Source organism: Lingula anatina, chromosome 1, assembly GCF_051362555.1.
Source record: "Lingula anatina isolate TDL-2025a chromosome 1, LinAna3.0, whole genome shotgun sequence".
Lineage (NCBI taxonomy): Eukaryota > Metazoa > Brachiopoda > Lingulata > Lingulida > Lingulidae > Lingula > Lingula anatina.
Window position 1 is genome coordinate 33,913,601 of NC_141767.1, and position 26,997 is coordinate 33,940,597.

General features: G+C 35.5%; 1 protein-coding gene across 1 annotated transcript in view; it reads left to right on the forward strand.

The window, feature by feature from the left end:
- The first annotated feature begins 622 nt into the window (after positions 1-622).
- LOC106157132 (uncharacterized) overlaps positions 623-26,997 on the forward strand; it is a 37,183-nt gene continuing 10,808 nt past the window's right edge. Inside the window, exons 1-32 of the mRNA XM_086999198.1 lie at positions 623-746; positions 2,386-2,581; positions 3,045-3,274; positions 3,648-3,964; positions 4,786-5,051; positions 5,364-5,569; positions 6,020-6,161; positions 6,445-6,573; positions 7,301-7,417; positions 7,827-8,098; positions 8,318-8,637; positions 8,967-9,268; positions 9,924-10,144; positions 11,488-11,704; positions 12,120-12,272; positions 12,844-12,957; positions 13,723-13,833; positions 14,531-14,647; positions 15,602-15,855; positions 16,414-16,757; positions 17,539-17,855; positions 18,673-18,875; positions 20,845-21,031; positions 21,493-21,684; positions 22,118-22,306; positions 22,884-23,072; positions 23,507-23,695; positions 24,270-24,458; positions 24,893-25,081; positions 25,655-25,843; positions 26,276-26,464; positions 26,675-26,869. Of these exons, the coding sequence (XP_086855324.1) occupies positions 2,389-2,581; positions 3,045-3,274; positions 3,648-3,964; positions 4,786-5,051; positions 5,364-5,569; positions 6,020-6,161; positions 6,445-6,573; positions 7,301-7,417; positions 7,827-8,098; positions 8,318-8,637; positions 8,967-9,268; positions 9,924-10,144; positions 11,488-11,704; positions 12,120-12,272; positions 12,844-12,957; positions 13,723-13,833; positions 14,531-14,647; positions 15,602-15,855; positions 16,414-16,757; positions 17,539-17,855; positions 18,673-18,875; positions 20,845-21,031; positions 21,493-21,684; positions 22,118-22,306; positions 22,884-23,072; positions 23,507-23,695; positions 24,270-24,458; positions 24,893-25,081; positions 25,655-25,843; positions 26,276-26,464; positions 26,675-26,869 (6,442 nt within the window). The 5' untranslated portion in view covers positions 623-746; positions 2,386-2,388. The remainder of the gene's footprint in view (positions 747-2,385; positions 2,582-3,044; positions 3,275-3,647; positions 3,965-4,785; positions 5,052-5,363; positions 5,570-6,019; positions 6,162-6,444; positions 6,574-7,300; positions 7,418-7,826; positions 8,099-8,317; positions 8,638-8,966; positions 9,269-9,923; positions 10,145-11,487; positions 11,705-12,119; positions 12,273-12,843; positions 12,958-13,722; positions 13,834-14,530; positions 14,648-15,601; positions 15,856-16,413; positions 16,758-17,538; positions 17,856-18,672; positions 18,876-20,844; positions 21,032-21,492; positions 21,685-22,117; positions 22,307-22,883; positions 23,073-23,506; positions 23,696-24,269; positions 24,459-24,892; positions 25,082-25,654; positions 25,844-26,275; positions 26,465-26,674; positions 26,870-26,997) is intronic.

Here is a 26,997-nt window from a genome sequence, read left to right on the forward strand (position 1 = left end):
GTGCTGACGTCAATTCTGCGCAAAATTGAGTATGTGGGAGAAATGTGTGCGGGATAAGCCAGAGAAATATCTGTGAATATTTTGTGAAAAAATCTCTCTCTGGACTCCATCAAGGGTTGAGGATTCGAGCCAAATTGCAAAATTGATGCAAATGATCATGTGTGTTGGTAAATTTGTTTTAGTATCAAAAATAGCACTGCCATATACGTAGAGAGTGTGCGGTTTAGATTTCTGAAATTAATGTACTTACTGTGTGTTATTTAATGTCTAAACACAAATTTAATGGTATAGCCACATCTAATGCAACGTCAACATAAAATATATCCTTTTCCACTGCATTCTCACAAATTGATTTAATACGATCGAAATACATTGCATGTTAATAGCCATATTAGGCCATGAGCAATGTTTACATATAAAAAGCATAAGGAAGAAGGGTTGCATTGTCCTACAGGGCGGTGTTGGTACTTGACTGCTTAGAGTCCAATAAAACCTCACCTTTGTAAACAGTGTTTAATTAGTCATTGTTATGTTTCACTCTTTTCCACCCATGGAAACCGCATAGGTTGCTTACCCAGTCCCAAAGGTTCGGTTCCCAAGCAATGTATGATTTAATTCAATAACGTATGCACTGACGCGATGAGGAATACAGATGCATGAATTTTAAATACGGGGGTATATAAAGTGTCCAGTAATTAAATGATCACAGACAGAGGGCCTGAACCACAGGAAAAACCGTCTGTTCGGTAAGTTAACTTTTTTCATATTTAATATAGCGGTGCACTTAGTAAGGCCTTTTAGTCACACTAAGTTCTTTTCTTTTATTCTTTTCTAAGCAAATATACCCCAATGAAAAGTATTGGTAAATAATTGATCGTAACAACGATTTTTGTGGAAAAGTTAGATGAAAAACGCAGAAAGCCATTGCAAAAATTCATAGGAGTCCAGTTTTATTAAATGCTTTGTTCACTTTTCATGTGTACGTTATAAAAGATAAATAATCTAAATGCGTTGAAATACTTTCGCTTTGTGGCTTTTTGAAAGAAGGCTTTGTTTTAAAAGTGGGTGCAGTTACACACTCATTTGTTGTAATTTTACGTTAAAATTAAATAGTTAGAGTGACCAAAATTCTAAAATAAGTGAAATCCAATATAATGATAATAATGATAATTCATTTTAACGCTGCAATCATGGAACCAAAGTTTAACTAAAATATTATGAAGTAATTATCAATCTAAATTGCATATATAATTAAATTACTTATACTAAAAAGTAGAAAATTGTCCTTAATCTTAAAGGTAAATTGTGTTCAAATATGCTGAACTATAGTCTTTATTTATTGGCAATCAACCAAACTCATTTGTCAAATTATAAGGTTAAGCCCAAAATCCTAAGCCCGTCCACATTGTCTTTTGATGAGTCAATATCTCTGTGGAAACGGTGCTTAAGGAGACGCCATAATTCAACCTTAAAGACGAACTGAGCATACATATTTGCGCGTGCAATCAAAATTGAAATAAAGGCGGTTTGATATGTATGAAAAATGTCACTGCGAATTATGGGACGTTAGGTCAGCCATTATAAGTTTGAGTGTCTCTATTATATACCAGTGATTTATTAGTCTGATGTCAATGCCGGTAAGATGAATAGCACATTAATATGAGCGTAAATTAAATAAGAGCACTCAAATTGTTACCACTTGGGGCATTCCATACTAACTCTGTATGTTGCTAAGAACCAAAGAATAATTTTAAATATTAAGATGGTTTCCTTTTCATTAGAAATAATATTATGCGTCACAAGAACAATAGTTTACCGGGGCTTGGCCATTCTTCCAATTTTGAATGCCTTAATAAAATTATAACCACTTCATGGTTACCTGAAATTAAACCAGTGGTTTACTGCTGATATTAGACACTAAGTAGACTACACGTGTGACAAGACCATCCTCCAGTAAAAATGACATTTTATCAATTTTCATTGCATCTACTCTTCTCATCTTCGTTTACGTAGGGATGAGATATAAATATTTGAATTATGTTATATTTCCTGCGTAATATTTACTCATTTATATACGTCATTTTAATAAGATGATCAATTTTACGCACAAATTCAAATACGTGCATGTATAACGTACCCGGAGTAAAATTACTTGTTATTTGCTATAGAAACTTAGTTCTACGTTTGAGTCAGATAACTTTGCATCGATTTGTCAACCCCCCCCCCCCCCACCGCCGCCCCCCCCCCCTCAAAAAAAATCGTAGTTCGGTGCCTCTTGTAGTAATCATCTGCAAGCACAACATGCCAATGATCACCATAAACATATGTCAAATAAACAATTTCAGAGGGTAAACCAAATGTAACTTCACAATGGTTTTATTTCAGAACATGGGTACTTGGTTGGCTCTTCTGGTACTGGCAGTAATTGCTAGTACCTCTGCAAGACACATAGCTCGACAAAAACGAAATACTGTGGACTGTTTTGGAAGAGAACCATGCGTGAACGGAGAATGTCGACAGACAGGATTAGGAACAATATGCGTGTGTAATCCTGGTTTTAGTGGTCCCCTTTGTGACCAACGTGAGTATACATATTCCGGGCCCTATGTCTACCAAATTACCAATTTTTTAATCGAATCAAATAAATCAAATTAAAAGATCGCAGATACATAAATCTAACAAAGATACATGTCTGGAACCAGGTCTTCATGTAAACTTCTTGACATAATAATTTTATTAGATAAAACTTTTCACACACTACACTAAATTAAAACTTAACCTTACAAGGGTTGCAGTCATTTCCGTGACCTTCCTCAATTATTTTTGCTTTGTAAGATATAGCTTTAATTTAGTGTAGAAAGTGTTAAGTTGAATATCTAACATTATCAACAGACTACACGCAAAAATCCCCATCAGAATATTTTTAAAACATTATAATGGTATGATACGCTCATACTGGTATTACTATACGATCGGACTCCTGTAAGTAAAAACCATTGCTACTTTCAATATATATCAGATGATAACGAAATATCTGTTTCCAGCGGCCTGCTTATGTAGTATAGTTGGTAACAAATACTACAGAGCTTTTGGAGGCGAGGAAGTCCTCGGTTTCTACGGAACCTGCCGATACAAGCTCACCGGCAACTGCGATGACCTCAACTTCTGGATCGATTCCGAGAACCAATACGTGGTGAATGCAGTCAGAACCAAATACATCGAGATGTTCATATTTGGAAAACTAATTCGCCTTTCTTATCCCGGTGTAGTGACGGTAAGTGCTGCTTGGCAAAATTCATAGCCTTTTTATGGAATATCTATTGATTTGATAAAGCAAGATTGCCTTTCTTATGTGTGAGAATATTAAGATACCATTAAGTAATGTGACCGTTGAAAACACGACAAACATTGCATCATGAAATAACTTCAACAACTGTGTATGTAGTAATCCGTACAACAACAAAATGACAAAATTGTAAAAATAACACATCTTTGGACTTAAAGGAGATATTTTCATATTTCATTCTCAAAATTGCACTTTTTTGCACTTTTTATACGTCATACCATTAAGAAATCGATATTGACCGTACCAGGAGCTATGCTCTTTGTACACATTTCATTTATTGAAAATTATGGACTGTTGACAGGTAGATGGCGTTCTCATCAACTCCCTGCCGCACTTTGTTACTGTGGGCTCAGATCACATCTATATTGTCCGTTTGGCCAATAATGACATTCAAGTAATCACCAGCACAATGGTGAAAATAAGGTACGACGGTGATAATTTCGGAGAAATCGAACTACCACCAAGCTACTACGAGAAGACCTGCGGATTGTGCGGAAAGTGCAGTGTGCACGCCCTACCGGTTGTCATGAGCGATGGCCAGCTTCCGGATCCGGCGCTGCCAAAACCACAGAGAGATGCCGCCATCGGGAACAGTTGGAAAGTGGGCGGTCCAGCTGAGTACGTATACATTGTATCTAAGACCCCATTCCCAAAGATTTTAGATCGATCTATCCCTGTGGGGAGTCTCACTAGATTACTGTCAGCTTATCCGGCTTAAGCGTCTGTCCCGCCTACTAAAAGCTGTAAGGGGGTAATTAACTGTCGTTGCGCGCTCGGCTGACTGCAATTTAGAGTGAACCCCCAGGGAGTAAGGTCGATCTAGATGGATCGATCTAAATCTCTGGGAATGCACTCTTAGCCTAGAAAACACTCGCACATACAGAACCAAGACATGAAAAGAAATGTAATTAAAAAGCACACTGAGTTTTAGAGCGCAGATATCCACCAAGGCATAATGCAAACAATTTTAATAATGGATTATTTTAAAAAGTATTTCGACATCCGGATTCAGTCAAAATTGTAATTGTGTTTTCCCTCCTGTGGTGAAGCTATTTTGCTCATATACAAATGAACGCTTATTTAGCGGAGTTAACAACTGTTGAATTCATAAAAACGTGTAGATGAAATGTGAGCCAAATAATTACAGTATGGCTTACTTAAAAAAACATAAAATGCATATCCCAATTACAGCATTTTACGTAAAGGACAAACACAAATATGGTGTTCGAAATTTGGGCGGTGACGGCCACTTTTATTGAAAGGTCCCTCTAGTTAAAGAATATTGTTAAGTTATTATATAGCATTAGTTGAATCAATTAAAATTACGTAATGTTATAGCATAAACAATAAATGCCCAAACAAATAGTGCACATATTTTCATTTGTGGGGTTGCAAAGAGGCCAACAACTTTTGAATCTGTTGCTCTTCTCATTTTAAAGTTGCGTCGCCGACACGGGTAGCGGTCTTGCCGCTTGTGAAGCAGCAGCTCAGCAGGATGCAGAAGCGAAATGTGCCAAAGCAGATCTGATGATAGGATGCTCACCTGCCATTATCGGCCAGTACAAAGCAATTTGTATATCTGATGTCTGCCATGCAGACGCGGCCGACAGAAATGAAGTAGCATGCGGCATTCTTGGAGCATTAAGAAAGGCCTGTGCAGACGACGGTACTAACATCGAGTATTGGAGATCGCTCACCAACTGTGGTACGCTATATTTCCATCGTTTGCATCTAATTGTATTGACATGTCCTGCCGAGTTGCTTATACTAAATATTTTAGTCATTTTTGAAAAGTGAATTCAGTTGATTAATTCAAGAATTTAAAGACATTCAATAGGCCATATTTGTAAATTTAAGGGCCTGCAGCCTTGGTTTCAATAAATAGTTCATAATAAATAAATATATATTTTTTTTTTGCAAAATATGCCATATATGATCAATATATTTGATCTTCTTTAAGATGTAGTAAAACAATAATTCCCATTTCATTCCTATTTACATTATTTGCCTTTGACAGAGGACGTGGGGCTTGTGTGTGATTCCAGCGAGACATACCAAGACAGTGATTACGCATGCCAGGCATCTTGCTCATCCATTGACCAACAGGAATGCCCAGTAACCGACATGGAAGGCTGTAGCTGTAACGGCAATTTAATTGAAAGCGACGGACAGTGCACTAATGCAAGCAATTGTGGCTGTAATGGCGCGACCGGCTACCATGAGGTAATATTTGGATTTTCCTAACATATAAACGTGAAGTTTAGCTTTTTTTCAAAGCTTATTTACGAAGTGGAAATTTCCTTAAAGTGTTAAGGTTCGTCGCATTAAACGGGTTTTTATAATTTTTTGTAATATCACGGCTGCACGTCGAACTTTTGATTTTATGGTTTCATTATTTTTTATTTAATCTAAAGCATTGAATGTAAACGATTTCTTTTGATAACTGTTTCTTTTGATAAATCTCCTGAATGGGGTTTAAGCTATCTTTTGACATCGTTAATGTTCATGATTGATCTCGGGATTATTTTTTACAACAAAATTTGTTTTACGCCATATACTTGTAATAGCAATCGCTCACAAATTTGCGTTATTTGATATGAAAATATCCCTCTTTGTTTTTCCCTTTTAATTGTGTAATATATGAAAATATATATATATATGTATATACTTTAGAATGGCGAAGAGTGGTTCAGCAGCGATTGTACTACCAAATACTCCTGTAGTAGCGGCACCATTTCATCCACCTCAATGCCGGCCTGCGTTGCTCCTCTTGAGTGCGTGGCTGATATAAATGGCGTGTTAGGTTGTAATGACGGTAAGTGAATTCTCACCATATATTTCAAGTCGGAATTTCCAAATGAATAAGTGCATAACTTAAGCCATCGAATCCTAAGTTTTAAAAATAAAAATGGAATATAGGAGAGAGCGCACAAACCATCTCTCTCTCTTTCTCTCTCTCTCTCTCAGGCACTGAGCCTTGACAAAAGTGACATGAAGATGTTTGTTAAAAAGGACATGTTTTTGATATGATTTGTACGTAAACATGCGCTTGGAAATTAAAGCAATGGGTAAAATGCATTTTCAATAAATAATTTCAGTGCCTACCCCTTACAACAGGGACAACTGTGTTGACATCATTTGTGAAAATGGCGGGTCGTGTATCAGTCAACATAATGCATACGTTTGCGATTGTCCTCAAGGGTACGTCGGCACTCACTGTGAAACACGTAAGTTGACATCAGTGTGCCTTTCTTTTTAAGGTTTCGATTTCAGACAAAGAAACATTTTGCATTGAACTTTTATGTATCAAACAAATTAATGTTCTGTATAATTCAGAATATTTCCCCTTTTCACTAAGGAACACCCAGTCAAAAACAGTTGAAAAATAGTCTTTAAACATGCTTTCGAGTAATTAATAAAATGTTTATTCAAAAACGTTTCTTAGCTTTGTTGTGAGTGTCTGAAAATAATATCAATCTTGAAAGAAAATAGTTGTGAGAAAAAGTAAAGAGTTAAAATTTTTTAATGACTGCAGTTAGTCGTCACAGTCAAACCAGGAATGTAATCTCACGCTACACTTAGTCTCTGCCTGAAAGTTGCTCGATTGCTTATTCAAGTTCAGATTCAATGTATATATTTTTTAAACTAATGACGCGATGAAAAAGATCGATGCATTTATTTTAAATAAATTATTTTGACAGTCACCATGTACACTTCTCTAAACTTGTTATATATTTTGTTTTAAGCAACCATATTAAGGTCACGAAAAGCAATTAAAGTTCCAGAAAATATTTTCTTTATCGCGTATATGTTATGATTCCTTTGAAATAAAACACGGCGCTATCATCATTATTATTTCATTTAAGTTTACCATTATATACAAGAACAGATAAAGAGATAAATGTTTGACTATAAATAAATAAAAATATAAATAATGTATTTCCATTTTAACAGCTATTGACTACTGCACCCAAGACTCGGTCGTTTGTCAAAACGGAGGCACCTGCAGAAACACTCCTCAAGGAGCAGTGTGTGACTGCAAACCCGGCTTCAGCGGGGACCGATGTCAAGGTACCATCCAACTGCCATAGTTCTATTACATAACCATTGTTATTGTGTAGTTATTGTGTAGTAATGACATGGTCTCCTTCTCTCATACACTCTCGCTGTCTCTCTCTCTCTCTCTCTCTCTCTCTCTCTCTATCATGACAAAACCATAATCCACGGAGTTCAACTTCCCTAAAAAATTTATATATAATTGATATATTTTGCACCGTTACATGCGCTTTTTTTGCATAATAACTTGTGTAAGACCATCTTGACGAGAATCTTATTCGAGGAGTTAAGGTCTGTTTGTAGTTTCACAGTGATGAATGTACTGGAGAAGTAAAGGTCAGACAGGTATTTTATTGCAAAACATATATGAAAAATTTCAAAGCAACCAAAATGCCCACTAAAATTTCATCTTTTAATGCCACAGATTCCAGCGCATGCCAATGTCACATTTATGGGGATCCAAGCATCGTGACGTTTGATGGTGCTCTCATGAACTTCCACGGCACTTGCAAGTACAGTTATTCAACTCTCTGCGAAAATTCCCAACCAGGTTTAGAATTCTTCAAAGTATACGTCAGGCATTTCAACCGCCTCAACACAAACCCAAAGACGGCATTCCCAGAGTTTGTACATCTAGAGTATCGTAACCACACTGTCAGACTGCAAAGGGCTGCAGGAGGTGGAGTTGAAATATTGGTAGGTTCAAACACTTTATTCATCAAGGGTACAACAGGTGGATATTGAACGAAAAATCCTTAGGCCTATATATTTTCTGCCTTATATATTTTAGACACCACTTGTCAAGATATAGGGGTGTTCGGTGACAATTTATCTCGGTGAACTATTACGTGTACTTAACATTTCACATGAAATAACTATTAAAAAATAAGTTAATAAATAAATTCTACTTTTCAGGCCAATAGAGTAAAAAGAGACCTGCCAACCTATCTCCACAATAATGGGGTAGCAGACATAAGTATAGAATACCTTCCAGATGGTAAAGTTCGCGCTAAGGCGGCGAACGGTATAGAAATCTATTTTGACGGAGATGCCAAGGCTATAATTTCGGTTCCAAACAGGTATGCTGGCAATGGCAACTTGTGTGGAGTCTGTGGAGATTGCAACGGCATTAAGGCTGATGACTACAAAGCTAAAGACGGCTTCATCAAGATCGGGGATGACAGAGTGAACAAGATCATCACATCTTTCTTCGAGCCCGACGAGCAAATATTCAGGTAAGATACAGACTCCATTTCCCCTTAGATCTATTTATAATGTTGTTCGGTGTGTCCATATGTGTGTGTGTGGGGGGGGGGGATAAGATTAATGAAAACTTTGCTGGAAAAAAAGCGTGAACAAATGCGTTGGATAATTTCGCCGATGACAGTGAAAAACAAAGGTAAATAAATGGGTTTGTGTACCCCTTTCCCTAATCTCAAAGTTGAATTATCTGGAATAACCGAGTGGTTGTCATGAAATCCCCATGTTTTCACTTAAACCTTAACATATTTATTCTGTTATTATTATTATTATTATTATTATTATTATTATTATTATTATGTAGTTGCGAGCATGGCCTTGCAATTGATGGCTTCCAGTGCGTGAACGACCAAGCGAGAGATTTCGCCTCGGCTGCAGATATGTGCGGGGTGATAGTGGACGCTAATGGGCCCCTTGGCGGTTGTATAGCATCTATGGATCCCGTCCTGATTAAAGAAATCTACTACGCCTGCGTTGAGGACGCTTGTAAAATGTACTCTCTACTTGATGAGCCGAGTGCCAGGAAGGCCAAGTGCGTTATGGTCGAACTGCTTATCAAAAGGTGTGCTCAACCGCCGGCGGACTTCAGGGCTTTGACGTCTTGTCGTAAGTTTTTATCAAATTTTTTTCTTTTCTTGTTTAACTGTTTTAATGTACACTGTATATATGCATTTATTCATAAACTTACACGCCGATAGGTACCTATATGCACCAAAACGTACCTATACAGGGGCGGATTTAGGCCGTCTTCTGGTTCTTCCGGAAGACGGTCAGATTTTCAAGTTGACATTGACGGGTAATTTATATGTCGGAAGAAGGTCATATCTCTGGATCCGCCCCTGCTATAGACGTATACCTACCAGAACCTACGAGACCCGTACAGCGCTGTTTATGTTGCCATGTTGTCCTACCGGTCTGTTACCTATATGTATACTCATTGTTATGCTCTTTTAGATTTATTTATATGAAATGTACGTGAGACTACTGTACAAGAGGTCGTCCTATTGCAGCCGTCCTATTGCAAATCCGTGACTGGACATGATATTTTTACTACCTGTAAGACCAACAGGTGTACTTATTTGAAAATTGTCTCAAAATACTTTATCTTAGGTTGTGTTGTCTCCTTTGGGTAACTCAATATAAATACCCGTAAAATATATATTGAATGCATATTGCTGTAGATTTTTTCATGAATATTCTATAAGTGCAGTTAGCAATTATAAAACACGCTCCATTGTCATCATATATTTGACTGTTTCAGCTTTGGACTGTGGTATTTATAAGTCGTACAAGGTGTCTGGGACAGCATGCCCCAATACTTGTGCCGATCCAGAGGCCGAATCATACTGCACGGAGGCAAATGTTGAAGGTTGCTACTGTGATGGAAATGCTCTGTTGAGTAACCAAAAGTGTATCGACATATCAGACAATTATCACGATTGTGGATGTGCTGATCCAAACGACTTGTATAGCTACAGAACGGTATGTGATTTTCACAACTGACTTTTTCACTGAGAGACTGCTTTTATTGGCAATGCACTATTTTGTCTAGAAAATTAACAAATCAGCTAGGATATCCAAATGACTGAAGGATTAGGCTCATATATATTCAATATATTTTCAATATTGACATTTTCACCTAACCATAAAAAAACTGATGACAACTGACTTATGAAAGCTGTCTTCAAAACATTTGAGATAGCATAAAATGATGGCGCTGCTGAAGCTGTGTGACAGTGGCATCACACTTAACTAGAATACAATTGAGAATCTTTGGGAGGTGGGGCTAACCCTTTAGCATAACATCTTAAACACTCATATGTGCTATAAAATATGTAAATACAATGGGCCATCTATTTGACTCCCTATCGCCACTAGTTCTGTGACATAATTATCAAACACAGCAAAAAATGTATCTTTTCACTTAATTTTAAACTTATTTTGAATAGGAATAAAATGGCTTTAAAGAAACCAATTCACTGAAAAACATGGTGAATTTGAAAAAAATGTTTGCTTTTTCTAAGTCAGAGATGGCCCTGAAAAAAATAACATAAGCATTAGAAATAAAAAACTTGGTATAAACAGTGTCTGGGGATAGTTAGGACAGTTAGTGGTCTGCGCTACATTGGTATATTTAAATTAGCATTCCAAGACTAGGTAGTTTGTTTTCATTCGCAAATCCTGCAGTGCTGGGTTAGCCCAAGAGGGCCAAAATAATTATGTGAGTTTATATTTTTAGTTAAAGGGATAACAACTCTTCGTATGAGATCTATATTTTACAATAAATACATTGTAAACAGCTCATAGAAATATAATATATTCCATTTTACCACAAAAAAAGCAGTTATGGCAATAAATATGAAATCGGTGCTTGCCAAGTGACCACATGACCTCCATAGATGGCTATACTCTGTAATAATTTCTTAATACATTATTACAAATAGACAAACTTTTTAGAAAAAAAAAACAGAGACTAACTTTGATTGTAGAAATGAATTCATTAACGATTGGTAAGTATGGGAAATTTGCTGTTTACTCCAGGAAAATTCTTTTTTTTTTTGCCAAAATGAACAGTTGTTATCCCTTTAAGATTAGACTGTACGTAATACATGTAGATTATAAATTTAGCACTTGTAGATGTTGTCATGTTGTAAGTAGATGTGATTAAAAATATGCGTGTACATTTTTTCTAAATATGAATGGAATGCTGTGTAAAACATCTTTATTTAGATAGATAGATATATTTACATGTATGTGATTTACCAATATTATCAAGAAAATAACCTAACCCATCCTAAATCTCTTCATATTTCAATTTTTTGCAGAAAAACACAGCATACTTTTCAGATGGATGTAAGGATCGTTGGAATTGTCATGGCAGACTTAGCATCCCTCCTATTATTGACTTAGAATGGACGTGGCCTGGCATGCTTACTCCAGAGGAAGGCACATGTGATAAAAATGCAGAGTGCACTGTGACAGGGAAACAGCTTACCTGTGCCTGCATGTATGGTTTTACTGGAGATGGTGTTCATTGTGAAGGTAAGGAAAGTAACAAAGTTATATTTTTTTTTAGTTAGTCATTAAAAGACGACCAACTGCGTCATGGGTATATGAATAATGTTTTTTTTTGGGGGGGGGAGGGGGGCAGAGGGGATAACATGTATTTTGGGGATGTTACATGTAGCCCCTCCATATTATTGTCTTACTTTAATTTTTTAGAGCGGCTTTATATGTTGTTAATGCAGGTTCATCATGCTTGAATGTAATTTGTTTTTGGAATTAGATTATTTTTAATGACTTTAAAAGGGTGTTTTCTAGTTATATTTAAATTTTAAATGCTTTGTTTGGAGTTTGAACTTTTCAAAACCGATAGGACTTTTTTCAGTGCTCATATCCAAAGATTGATATTCGCTGTGTACCATTTTTTTATACCAAGAACCTTATTGTGTTTCAGAGGTTAATCTATGCAAAGTTGTATATCAAAATGGCTTAACCCCACAGGAGCTATGTGAGCCCAATGGTGTTTGTAATAACCTTGTTGGAAAATGGGTTTGTCAGTGCCAACCCGGCTGGACAAAACCTCCAGGTGGAGAATTTTGTACCATAGGTAAGTTCAACACTGTAGAAGTAGAATCATTACAGAGCAAGTTAACATTACACTGGGTACAAAGCAAGGTTGGCCAATTTGAAATTTAAAAAAAATGTACTGTAGATAAGTTCAACATATTACAGGGCTAATTTGAAAATTTAAGCTTCTAAAAATCAATTTTAAAGAATGTCTTTTACATTTGAAAGCTCATGGGGGGGGGAGTCATTCTTAAAAAGCTGTCCATGCACAGGTGCTTTGACAAATATACTTACTGATAATTTTAATGATGTGAGGATGCTTGCAGTGTGCAGTGATGTTGGTGAATTTTTTTTAGGGGGGGGGGGGGAAAGTCAGTCCCTGACTTTCACAGATACCTCAGTGAAGTTCCATGAGCTAAAAAAGATTTTTTCTTTTTCCACTTTCATGACCTTATTAATTCGCCATTATATATCTTATATCTTAAAACAATTTTCTTCAAGTATAGATATGTTCCAAAAGAGACCAAGTATGGTTTTTTACCTATGAATTTTTTTCTCACTCACCAAGAGCCAATGACTAGCAATAATTTTCTAATTTAAAATCATTCTAGACATCAACGAGTGTGAAAACGTAACATGCAGTAACCGGGGTAATTGTTCCCAAGTTGGTGCCGGGTATGTTTGCACATGTGATGAAGGATTTACTGGACAGGACTGCGAAACAAGTAAGTGCATGTGTTTAGTTTTGTGTCACTTGTAATAGGGAATTCAGCATAAAGGTTGTATTAGAGGACATATCTGTGTACAAGAATATTTCAGGGGAGCTGCAGTGTTGTGAATTTTAAAACCAACAATGACAATTCTACACCCCAGAAATGTTGACTATGTATTTACTATTATGCACATCATGGATATTGTGAAAAGGGTACATAAAATTTATGAAAAATGTACAATCAATTTCTCATTAATCATTTGTATCAGTAATACTAGGTTTTAGTAGTTACTAACAAAGGTATGAGGGTGTCCCCCTTCAACTGGGCACTGCATTGTAAATCAACCCAGAAACTTTTCGCATTTTTATGTGGACCTTATGCTGGGTAGCGCTAGCAATTTTTTTCACTTAGCTAAATCACCACATTTTTTGTCAATTTGTTATCAAAATGGTTATAATTTGGCTAAAACATGTCAAATCAAGCCCTTTTTCTTTAGCCAGTTTAAGACCGTTTTAACATTTGGCTAAATTGGTGAGTGTTGGCGCTACCCCAGCTTATGTAGCAATATCATTTGGCATGCAGATTGTTGGATCATCACAAGAATTTCATTATCTACTGTAAAACATGCATTCAAAATGTTTATATTAATAATTAAATCACATCTCTACCTGAGGTATAAATACAAATAAAATACATTTAGTCCCAAAATCCGTACTGAATATTGTAAACTTTGCCAAATATGGCTGTAATCCATTTTCTTATTATTTTAAAAATCAGACATAGATGACTGTATACCAGATCCCTGCGTACATGGCACATGCATTGATGGTGACAACGACTACACATGTGACTGCGAAAAAGGGTGGATTGGGAAGAATTGTGATATAAGTAGGTTCCACTTCATAAACCTTTCTATGAAAAAAATCTCATTATGCAAAGACAGTTGATGTTGTTTTTATGATTTTTTTTTATGCCAATCAAAAGAAAAAGGTAGAGTGACCAAATGAAAAATAATTGCATTGGACAGGTGATGTATAATTCATCCTGAACAGTGTTATATTCATTAAATATATCCATGGCCATTACAACATGTTTCAGTATAGGTTGATTGAGATATGACCTTTGAAGAGTAGAATTATATGTCACTAAATTGGCCAACTACTTCGAGACTTATTTTGATGTACGCATTCATTATACAGTAGTCAACAGGTATATATCCAAAAATATACAAAACTTTGTCGAACCAAAGGTTTTTATTTCTAAAAGTGGCATTTGCATTTTCTTTTACTTTTGCATACTCTTTTTAAAGCCATGCAGCTGTTAAGTATTTAAATATGATAATAATTAAAACCATCTAATAGATTGATTAAAATGTAATCAAAAGAAATAAAATCTAAAAAGCTAAACTTAAGTTAATAAATATGAGCATTCTTTATTAAAAAGAACAATTAAAATTAATCAGTCACTATGAGGGATTTTGACTTGCTGATGAAATTTGACCTTGGAATTGGTGCTTGGCAGTCTGCTCTGAGTCATAATTTGATCTAGATCCTAATGTTTATAATATTTTTAATGTTTATTTTAGATGAAGATGACTGTTCTCCTAACCCATGTCAAAATGGTGGAATCTGTAATGATCTGGTAGCAGACTACAGATGTGACTGTATTAATGGTTATGTAGGGAGGAACTGTGAAATAAGACGTAAGTGTTGCTTCGTGTAACTGTTTTTGTTGTCTTTATTTTTTAACTTAATATGTAAAGTATTTGAATTACAAATTATAGTATTTTTTAGCAGGTTGTATTTGGAGAAAAAGAAATAGCTTTATTTATCATTTTTGTCATACCTAGAGTAATATTTACCTTTGAAAAAAAAACAGTTAAAGTCCTTATTAAATGTTAGTTACTCTTTTTCCAAGCTGAAAAAGAAGTTGCTTCATATGTAATTTTATGAAAACATATGAAAATGTGTATATCTTTTTACTATTTTAAGAGAGTATTCAATATAAATCTGGCATACATCTATGCATTGAAGTCAATTTTTTGCCAGTGCACAACCAAACAGTACCATATTCTTTTAATATCATTTTTTAAAGAAATACCAAAAGGCATTGTTTCCAGTTTCCTGAAAAATGATACCTGTATTTGAATGGGTATTTTCTGCTCTCTATCTGTCCTTTTTGGCAACTCATTTGAATAACTGATGTGCAGCAGTAACGTGGTATACATTAATATTGCTACGTAATGTTTTGGTGGACTTTTACGAACTGGGGGGGGGAGGAGGGGGGGGAGATAAGTAGGTCAATATGCAACCAAAATTTTGAATAAGGTGCAGTTTTAAACTCTCTTATGGCTGATTGAGTGATTATTTTGGTTTATGCCTTGACATGTCATCTTTATTTGAGTCATATAAGAAACTAGTAGAAGTGGTTCATAAAGAATCCACTGGGCCGGCTTACTAGTCCGAAGGTTCATTGGTCTGAAAAATTGTAACATTTTCATCAGTTTCTTATAGTTAAGGGTTCGTTGGTCTGAAGATGCTATAGTGAACATTTGGACCAATGGAACTTTTGACTATTGTTACGCCCCCCAATCCGAGCTCACTTACGATGTACATGTACCTGTAACTTAAAAAGTGAAACTGTATTAATTTTACAGCACCATGCCACTGCACTGCTGCAGGAGATCCACATTACAATACTCATGATAACCAATGGATCCATTTCATGGGCACTTGTAAATATGTGCTTAGTCAGCTTTGTCCAGATTCCCAGGCCGGTCTAGTCGACTACAAAGTCTATGTTCAGAATGAAGACAGAATCAATGGCTCAATGCGAGTATCTTGGACAAAGAGTGTTGAAGTCGAAGCATATGGTCACAATATTTTGATTGACAAAGGATTAGTGCTTTCTGTAAGTATGGCTGTTTACTATACTTACCCATAGGTACCTTATCTATGTATCTTCTTTTTATATACTTACCCGTAGGTACCTTATCTATGTATCTTCTTTTTATATACTTACCCATAGGTACCTTATCTATGTATCTTCTTTTTATATACTTACCCGTAGGTACCTTATCTATGTATCTTCTTTTTATATACTTACCCATAGGTACCTTATCTATGTATCTTCTTTTTATATACTTACCCGTAGGTACCTTATCTATGTATCTTCTTTTTATATAAGCGAATATCTTACATGTACTATCTACACCTTGGCCAGCAATTTCAGAGGGGGGGGGGGGGGGGGGGGGGGGGGAGAGGGTGTCTTCTGAATAAGTGGATCTTTCAGTATCTGCCTTAAATGGCTCAGCTTGAGAAATGACTTATAGAACTTACAAAGTTTGATTCACAGCTTTTTCAGCCAAAATGGTTTTTTTGTCACGTACTTTCTTCCAGATTTCAGGCTTGCTGTCATCTAGCTTAATCATTTATGAACTCATATAACCAAAAAATTGTATTTTTTTAGTACACAGCAGCAGGTCAACCATGGATATCCATCAGTAGTCTACCCAAATATTTGGCAGGAGGAAAAATTGCAATCAAATATGACGTAACTGGTAGTGTTAGGGTTGAAGTTGAGCTTGGGCAACCTGGCGATGGCACCATTTTGCTTGTGAAATTTGATGGCGATGATGTGGCTGATGTTTATGCACCAGACTCCTACCGTGACGAGATGTGTGGTATTTGTGGCGATTGCAATGGGGTGCAGGATGATTTAAGACTGTCAGATGGCACAGATGTCTCGCAGCTACCCCCCAAGGAAGCCTATGCTGAAATTGGCAATAGTTACAAGGTCCAAGATGGGCAGGTGTAAGTAAAACTGTAAATATGCATTGGCAAAATGAAAAGTTTGCATCAACTTTGCATTCAATTTGCTGCAAACTTGCTGCAAACTAAACAGTTTGCAAAAAAGTTTTTTCAGGTTGTTTCAAGAATCATAAGGTACTGATTGAAATTTGCAAGAGCAACAGTTTGCAAAAAGCCTGCAAACCCTCTGAAATTATATCAGTACCGCGTTTTCATGGGAAATTCCTTCCTGCAGATTTGCAGCAAATTTGCGACAACAGTTTGTAAGAAGCCTAAAATGATATACTGGTATAACTCATGAGTACTTAATTTGAGGCATCCAATGAGTGTCACACTTTTCATTTGTAAAAAAAATTTATGTGTACAAGTTATTCTTATAATTGAATCACTCTTGATATGGAGATGATCATTGTTTCACAATTTATGGTAAAAATTACATATAAGGAATTTAGAACTTTAAAACAGGTTTGTAGATTGTATTTTTTTTCAACAGTTTTGGGTGGGATACGTTGATTAAAAAGGTTCTTTTTTGCTTAAAGAAGGCCTTAACCCACCAGGTCTATACTAACTATTAAGAAAATTCCTAAGTAACAGCATAAAAATATCATTTAAATATTTGCTTTAGTCTAAAGGGAATGGTATTATCTACAGGTAGTCTCATGAAGTGGTAATTATAAAAGATAATTGGTATTTTCTTTGTTAAACACCAATAGAGCACAAAATGTTTCAAAATGTTAAGAGGAAGTTTTATAAAATGTAAAACACCCGACTCTCAATTTTTCAGATGCCGAGATGGCACACCACAAGATGGCGAGACATGTACCGGTGCCAATGAAGACATTGCTAGGGGCATCGACTACTGCGGTTACCTGCTTGATATCCACTCCGACAACATCTTTAAGGCATGTTATGACAGCAATATGCTTCCCCCAGGATATCTGGAGTCTGCCTTAATGGGATGTACCACTGATGTCTGTGAAAGACTGGAAACAGACCCTGATACAGCAAAGGAAGCATCGTGCAAAATTCTTGAATCTACGGCAGAACTCTGCCGTGGAATCAATCATCCAGTCACATACTGGAGAAATGCAACCAACTGCCGTGAGTATTACAAATTTAAAACACTAAACATTAGAGGAGCCAAAGTAGACTATTATACAGCTCCAATCCGCCACCCATGAAATAGCATGAGGCTTAAGTCCCTATATGTTTTTTCACCTACTGTGATTATTATAATAAGTGCCAGGATGAAATACTGCAATAACTGATGGACTGATGACTTTTTGGCCTTGAGACTAGTGTTGGCACAAAAGCTAAGTAAGTTGGCATGAGGGCTACCTGAAAATATCATATATTCAACACCAGATCACAGTTAAATTAATTTTGACTAACTTTCCTTGTCTTATTGAATTTATGATTAATAAATCTACTATAGTACCTTGGCCAATAAATGGTGTCCCTATGAGAGTGGCCTGCTCATAAAGTCAATAAAAGCTCTGAGTTGGTGCATGGACAAACTGTTGTACATGGCAGTATCTTTACGGCAGAAATGTGTAGTTAGTGTACGAACTCAGTCATGCTATCTGAGCATTTGCAGTATTGGCTAACCATGCTCAAAACAATGTATCTGATATCCAAGGCTTAATGGGAGGCCAACTTAGAATTGCTCAGTTGTCAACTGTCTAAAAATGCCTATGTTTGAATAATAAAGAGATTACCAGGCACCAAAACCTTTTTTATATTCTTCAGATATTTCTTGTAAAGCATGGCCAATGTAATTCAGTTCCTTTAACACATCTAAAAATTCTATCCTGAAAAAATGTCAAGATTTGGCTATTTAACATTTCATGATTTTCAAGACACATAATGCAATCCCTTCACATAAAGATTGCAAAAAAAATTGTTTATTTTATTTTAGCATTGGAGTGTGGTCCTGATATGGCTTATGTACCCCTGGGAACGGCCTGTCCCAACACTTGTGCTGATCCAACTGCTGCTTCAACCTGCACACTGGAGGATACAGAAGGCTGCCACTGTGCCGAGGGCATGCTGTTGAGCTCAGATGAGTGTGTACTCCCAGAAAACTGTGGCTGTGTTGATGCTGATGGGAGTTACCATAAGGTGATCAGAAATGTTTATGTTGAAATTTATACCTGAATGCATATAGGGTGCAGTTTGGATCCCAATTGGCACTGACAAAGCCATCAGTTGGTAGCTAAAATCTTCCAGGAGACTCCATTTAATTAAAATCTGCCATTTTTCGTTCTTTATTTTGATTGAGAAATTTTGAGAATTAAAAATGATTTGTTAAGTGGTGTTGACAAACATTCTGCTATGTTATTGGTACTGTTAGATTTGTCTGCTGCGTTTGACACAGTAGACCATAATATTTTATTGACATTTCTAAAGCAGAGTGTAGGGGTTAGAGATAAGGCCTTAGATCTTTTACGATCCTATCTTGTTGGGAGAATGCATCAAGTTAATATAAATGGTGTGCTTTCTGAACTCTCACAGCTTTTATTTGGTGTTCCTCAGGGGAGCGTGCTTGGCCCGCTTAAGTTTTGTGTTTACACCTTACCCCTTGGAACAATTCTGCGTTATCATAAGATAGGTTACCACTTTTATGCCGATGATACCCAGTTGTACACATCTTGTAACATCCATGATCCAGCATTGTCTGTGAACACAATTGCTGATTGCATATCAGACCTCAGAGGTTGGCTCATTTCAAACAAATTGAAGATAAATGATGGAAAAACAGAATTTTTAGTCATTACTCAACCCCACAACAAGGGCCTTGCTCATAACTTGCAACTTAAAATTGGAGCTAGTATGGCATTTTCCTCCCCCCATGTAAAAAATTTAGGAGTATACTTTGATTCTACACTTTCAATGGACAAACAGATCTCCAACATCACAAGGTCTTGTTTATTCAACATTCGGAATATTGGTACCATAAGGAAACATCTGAATCAATCTGCTGCTGCTACTGTTATACACTCATTGGTAACTTCCAGGCTAGACTATTGCAATTCTATATTATATGGATGTCCAGATGATAAGATCAAAAGATTACAACGCATCCAGAATATATCAGCACGGCTTTTAATGCTACAGCCTAGGGATTGCCATATCACTCCAATTTTAAAGCATCTGCACTGGTTACCCGTTAGGGCCAGAATTTTATTTAAGGTTTTAGTTTTTACACATGCTGCTTTTTATAATCTAGCTCCACCATATATAACTGATTTAGTCAAACATTATAGCCCTCAAAGATCCCTGAGGTCTGGTGACAAACTTTTACTGAAAGTTCCAAAATCAAGGTTAAAATCATATGGTGACATATCATTTTGTGTAGCTGCACCAGTAGAGTGGAATAAGTTGCCAATTTTTATTAGACAAATAGAATCACAAGAATCTTTTAAAAAGGAATTAAAAACTCTTTAAGACATTTTATTCATGAATCTTAAATTTTATAATTTTAAAGAAACCTTGGATTTTTTACTTTTAATTACTGTTTATTACAATTAATTAAGTTAGTTTAGCTCTTATTTATATAAAATATATCTTAACCATTTTTATCTATAAACTTCTTTGTATTTTATGTTGTACAGTCTATTGAACATTTTATGGATTTTAGACTTGAAATAAATATATTATATTATTATTATTATTGAAAACAAAGCAGAATTCAGATCTCTGATATAAATTACAACTTCACTTCATCAATTGATGTATCACTTATGTAATTTTTAACCATCTGTGTTATTTTCTTGTACTCTGCTTTGTAATTGCCTTTTTTATTATTAAAAATACTAGTAACTTAATAATTTATATATGTCTTTTTGGAAAGGAGTAATCATTAGATTAATTTTAACATACCAGTACTTGAAACTATCAAAGTGTGCCTTGTTTTCATCATATAACATGGATGTGTCCAATGGCTTCTATTATTAATAGAAACATTTATAAATATGTATAATAGCATGTTATATAATAAAGCAAACATGATAATGGTCCAATTACCCTTTCAAAGTTCAATAGAGTATGTGGTATTACTGAATGTCTAAAGAGCATTTTCAATTTCCAGTTGGATTCATCATGGCTCAGCGATGATTGTAACACCATGTTCACCTGCGTCAAGGCGCCTGATGGGACAAAGCAGGTTGAATCAGAGGCATATGGCTGCGATCAGGCTGCCACCTGTGATGTGGTTAATGGAGAGAAAAACTGCGTGTGCACGCCACCTATGATTGGAGATGGGAAGACATGTAATCGTAAGTAATATACACAGGAGTGGATTGAGGCCGTCTTCTGGGTCTTCCGGAAGACAGTCAGATTTTCAAGATTTTCAAGATTTTCAGATTTTTACATTGAAGGGTATAAATTTTTTTCTGTCGGAAGACTGTCAAAAATGGGTGATGAATCAACAAAGATAGTTTGGAAAACTGTTAGAAAATATCTCTGGATCCACCTCTGGTACATGAAGTAATTGATTTGATTGCTTTTATATCCCTGGTAATTTTTGTGACACAAACAAGCATTGATATGTTGGAATATAAACAAGATGGTAAGACAGCTTTAATTTCCTTATGTCTGACAAACATTTAAGCCAGTTAAGTTGATAGCAATTAAGTGAGACACCCCAGGAAGATCGACCGATCCAGATGGATCAATCTAGGCATGAGAACCCAGTCCAAGTTTATGTTTTGTTGAGCAATGATTCCTTTATTTTTAGAGCCTGGATGTCCACTACCAATGGAGATACAAAATGGGTATCATGATTATTCTGGTACACCGGTAGTAGTGCCTATAGGCACAAAGGTCAACTATACCTGCCATGGTGGAAACTACATGCCTGGTGGAGCATCAAATGACATGATAACATGTCAAAACAATGGAACCTATGACAAAGATCCAGCTGAATGCAGTAAATAATTATTTTAAACACAATCTTATTTCAAGACATACAAACCATGAAAATTTTTGGTGAACTCCACTGTTAAGAGACCTTTGACACAATGAACAACTCCCAGTTAAAGAAATTGACCTATTGGCAGACACTGGCCAATGTTATACCATTATTTACTGACAGACTCTGTTCACTCCATAATATCACCTTATTCTGATCTAGTATCGGAGAAAAAAAAGATATATCAGATTTTGTTGACAATGAATACCTACGGAGTATATGAAAGGTCAGCTTTGACACTTGAAGAAGGATCTCCAATATACAACATTTCAAAATACTTTCATGAGAATATGATAATATGACACTTTTGCCACTTTATCTTTCCTAATCTAATATCTGAACTTATTAATGTTTGTTATGTTTTGCTGAGCTTGGCATACTTTATTTCCAGGTCCTGGATGCCCACATCCAATGAATGGAACAAATGCAATCCATGATTATACTAATGGCTTACCAGTGACAGTAGGCACCAATGTCACCTATACCTGTAATGCTGGAAATCTCATGGCTGATGGAACAACAATTAAGACAATTAAGTGTCTGCAGACTGGACTTTATGACAGTGGTCCAGCTAATTGTCGTAAGTCCTCTTTCCTAAAGTACAGTCCAAATCAAAAATGAGATGAGATGTGACAGTAATTTAAATTCTCAGTGAAATTCACTGGTAGGACCTGAAATGATATCAAGTAGGAACTCCTTAATTATTACAGAAATTAATCTTTTGACAGACTCTACCCACCTGTGATGTTGACTTATTCTAAACAAAGCTATGTAAAAAATAGATGTTAAATTCAAATATTGGTGAACTTAACAAGTAAAGTACCTTCGACTCTAAGGATCTTAGATTCCAAAGTAACCAAAATCACTTTCATTGTGAATGATTATATCACAAGATTATTTAACAAATAATTTTGTCACCTTATTGTTGTTACTATTATTATTATTATTATTATTATTTACAGTGTCATTTTTGTTTTGTTTTCTTTTTGCTTTAATGACTTATGCATACTTTCATTCTAGAATCTGATGTCCACTCCCAATGCCTGGAGTAAATGCTGGTCATGATATATTTATATATAATATTAACATTTTGATATTCATGTTTTTTTTTGTTCTTGTAATGTTTTGTTGATGGGCTTGGCATGCTTTATTTCTAGAGCCTGGATGTTTACTACCAATGAAGATACAAAATGGAGATCATGATTATCCTGGTGGTATACCAGTACCACCAGACACTCAGGTCAAGTACGAATGCCATGGTGGAAACTTTATGCCTGGTGGTGCAACAACTGACATGATAACATGTCAAAAAGATGGAACCTATGACAAAGATCCAGCTGAATGCAGTAAATAATTATTTTAAACGCAATCTTATTTTAAGACATAAAAACACTGAAAATTTTTGGTGAACTCCACTGCTAAGAGACCTTTGACACAATGAACAACTCCCAGTTAAAGAAATTGACCTATTGGCAGACACTGGCCAATGTTATACCATTATTTACTGACAGACTCTGTTCACTCCATAATATCACCTTATTCTGATCTAGTATCGGAGAAAAAAAAGATATATCAGATTTTTGTTGACAATGAATACCTACGGAGTATATGAAAGGTCAGCTTTGACACTTGAAGAAGGATCTCCAATATACAACATTTCAAAATACTTTCATGAGAATATGATAATATGACACTTTTGCCACTTTATCTTTCCTAATCTAATATCTGAACTTATTAATGTTTGTTATGTTTTGCTGAGCTTGGCATACTTTATTTCCAGGTCCTGGATGCCCACATCCAATGAATGGAACAAATGCACTCCATGATTATACTAATGGCTTACCAGTGGCAGTAGGCACCAATGTCACCTATACCTGTAATGCTGGAAATCTCATGGCTGATGGAACAACAATTAAGACAATTAAGTGTCTGCAGACTGGACTTTATGACAGTGGTCCAGCTAATTGTCGTAAGTCCTCTTTCCTAAAGTACAGTCCAAATCAAAAATGAGATGAGATGTGACAGTAATTTAAATTCTCAGTGAAATTCACTGGTAGGACCTGAAATGATATCAAGTAGGAACTCCTTAATTATTACAGAAATTAATCTTTTGACAGACTCTACCCACCTGTGATGTTGACTTATTCTAAACAAAGCTATGTAAAAAATAGATGTTAAATTCAAATATTGGTGAACTTAACAAGTAAAGTACCTTCGACTCTAAGGATCTTAGATTCCAAAGTAACCAAAATCACTTTCATTGTGAATGATTATATCACAAGATTATTTAACAAATAATTTTGTCACCTTATTGTTGTTACTATTATTATTATTATTATTATTTACAGTGTCATTTTTGTTTTGTTTTCTTTTTGCTTTAATGACTTATGCATACTTTCATTCTAGAATCTGATGTCCACTCCCAATGCCTGGAGTAAATGCTGGTCATGATATATTTATATATAATATTAACATTTTGATATTCATGTTTTTTTTTGTTCTTGTAATGTTTTGTTGATGGGCTTGGCATGCTTTATTTCTAGAGCCTGGATGTTTACTACCAATGAAGATACAAAATGGAGATCATGATTATCCTGGTGGTATACCAGTACCACCAGACACTCAGGTCAAGTATGAATGCCATGGTGGAAACTTTATGCCTGGTGGTGCAACAACTGACATGATAACATGTCAAAAAGATGGAACCTATGACAAAGATCCAGCTGAATGCAGTAAATAATTATTTTAAATGCAATCTTATTTCAAGACATAAAAACACTAAAAATTTTTGGTGAACTCCACTGTTAAGAGACCTTTGACACAATGAACAACTCCCAGTTAAAGAAATTGACCTATTGGCAGACACTGGCCAATGTTATACCATTATTTACTGACAGACTCTGTTCACTCCATAATATCACCTTATTCTGATCTAGTATCGGAGAAAAAAAAGATATATCAGATTTTTGTTGACAATGAATACCTACGGTGTATATGAAAGGTCAGCTTTGACACTTGAAGAAGGATCTCCAATATACAACATTTCAAAATACTTTCATGAGAATATGATAATATGACACTTTTGCCACTTTATCTTTCCTAATCTAATATCTGAACTTATTAATGTTTGTTATGTTTTGCTGAGCTTGGCATACTTTATTTCCAGGTCCTGGATGCCCACATCCAATGAATGGAACAAATGCACTCCATGATTATACTAATGGCTTACCAGTGGCAGTAGGCACCAATGTCACCTATACCTGTAATGCTGGAAATCTCATGGCTGATGGAACAACAATTAAGACAATTAAGTGTCTGCAGACTGGACTTTATGACAGTGGTCCAGCTAATTGTCGTAAGTCCTCTTTCCTAAAGTACAGTCCAAATCAAAAATGAGATGAGATGTGACAGTAATTTAAATTCTCAGTGAAATTCACTGGTAGGACCTGAAATGATATCAAGTAGGAACTCCTTAATTATTACAGAAATTAATCTTTTGACAGACTCTACCCACCTGTGATGTTGACTTATTCTAAACAAAGCTATGTAAAAAATAGATGTTAAATTCAAATATTGGTGAACTTTACAAGTAAAATACCTTCGACTCTAAGGATCTTAGATTCCAAAGTAACCAAAATCACTTTCATTGTGAATGATTATATCACAAGATTATTTAACAAATAATTTTGTCACCTTAGTGTTGTTACTATTATTATTATTATTATTATTTACAGTGTCATTTTTGTTTTGTTTTCTTTTTGCTTTAATGACTTATGCATACTTTCATTCTAGAATCTGATGTCCACTCCCAATGCCTGGAGTAAATGCTGGTCATGATATATTTATATATAATATTAACATTTTGATATTCATGTTTTTTTTGTTCTTGTAATGTTTTGTTGATGGGCTTGGCATGCTTTATTTCTAGAGCCTGGATGTTTACTACCAATGAAGATACAAAATGGAGATCATGATTATCCTGGTGGTATACCAGTACCACCAGACACTCAGGTCAAGTATGAATGCCGTGGTGGAAACTTTATGCCTGGTGGTGCAACAACTGACATGATAACATGTCAAAAAGATGGAACCTATGACAAAGATCCAGCTGAATGCAGTAAATAATTATTTTAAACGCAATCTTATTTTAAGACATAAAAACACTGAAAATTTTTGGTGAACTCCACTGTTAAGAGACCTTTGACACAATGAACAACTCCCAGTTAAAGAAATTGACCTATTGGCAGACACTGGCCAATGTTATACCATTTTACTGACAGACTCTGTTCACTCCATAATATCACCTTATTCTGATCTAGTATCAGAGAAAAAAAAGATATATCAGATTTTTGGTGACAATGAATACCTACGGTGTATATGAAAGGTCAGCCTTGACACTTGAAGAAGGACCTCCAATATACAACATTTCAAAATACTTTCATGAGAATATGATAATATGACACTTTTGCCACTTTTTTTTTCCTAAACTAATATCTGAACTTATTAATGTTTGTTATGTTTTACTGAGCTGGGCATACTTTATTTCCAGGTCCTGGATGCCCACATCCAATGAATGGAACAAATGCAATCCATGATTATACTAATGGCTTACCAGTGACAGTAGGCACCAATGTCACCTATACCTGTAATGCTGGAAATCTCATGGATGATGGAACAACAATTAAGACAATTAAGTGTCTGAAGACTGGAGTTTATGACAGTGGTCCAGCTAATTGTCGTAAGTGCTTGTTTTTAAAGTCAAAAGCACTTTTACTGGTAAATACAAAACCTATAATACATGTTATAGTTGCTCTTAGATAACAAGTAAAATAAAGCATTGTTATAGCATAAACAGAAATATAGCACTGTTCTTTTCCTTGTCATATGTACATAATTGATGTACCTCCCTACCTGCAAAATGAAAAAAATATATATTTTTGAATTCCAGAACCTGGGTGTCCAATACCTATGGATGGTGAGAATCGTCAACATAATTACCAGGGAGACGGTTCTGTGGATGTTGGTACATTCATTACATTTACTTGTAGTATGCCATTCTTTGATGTCTCTGGAGTGAAGGAGAAGACCATCAAATGTTTGCCCGATGGCACATACGACGACACCCCACCACAGTGTGATCAACGTATGCTGTTTGTTTCATTCTTGTTGTTTTGCAATTTGGCTTCTGTTTAAATTATTGCAGATGATAAAATGCCATGAATTCTCTTGGCTTAATAGAAGTTGAAATATTAACAAATACCAAAATACCAT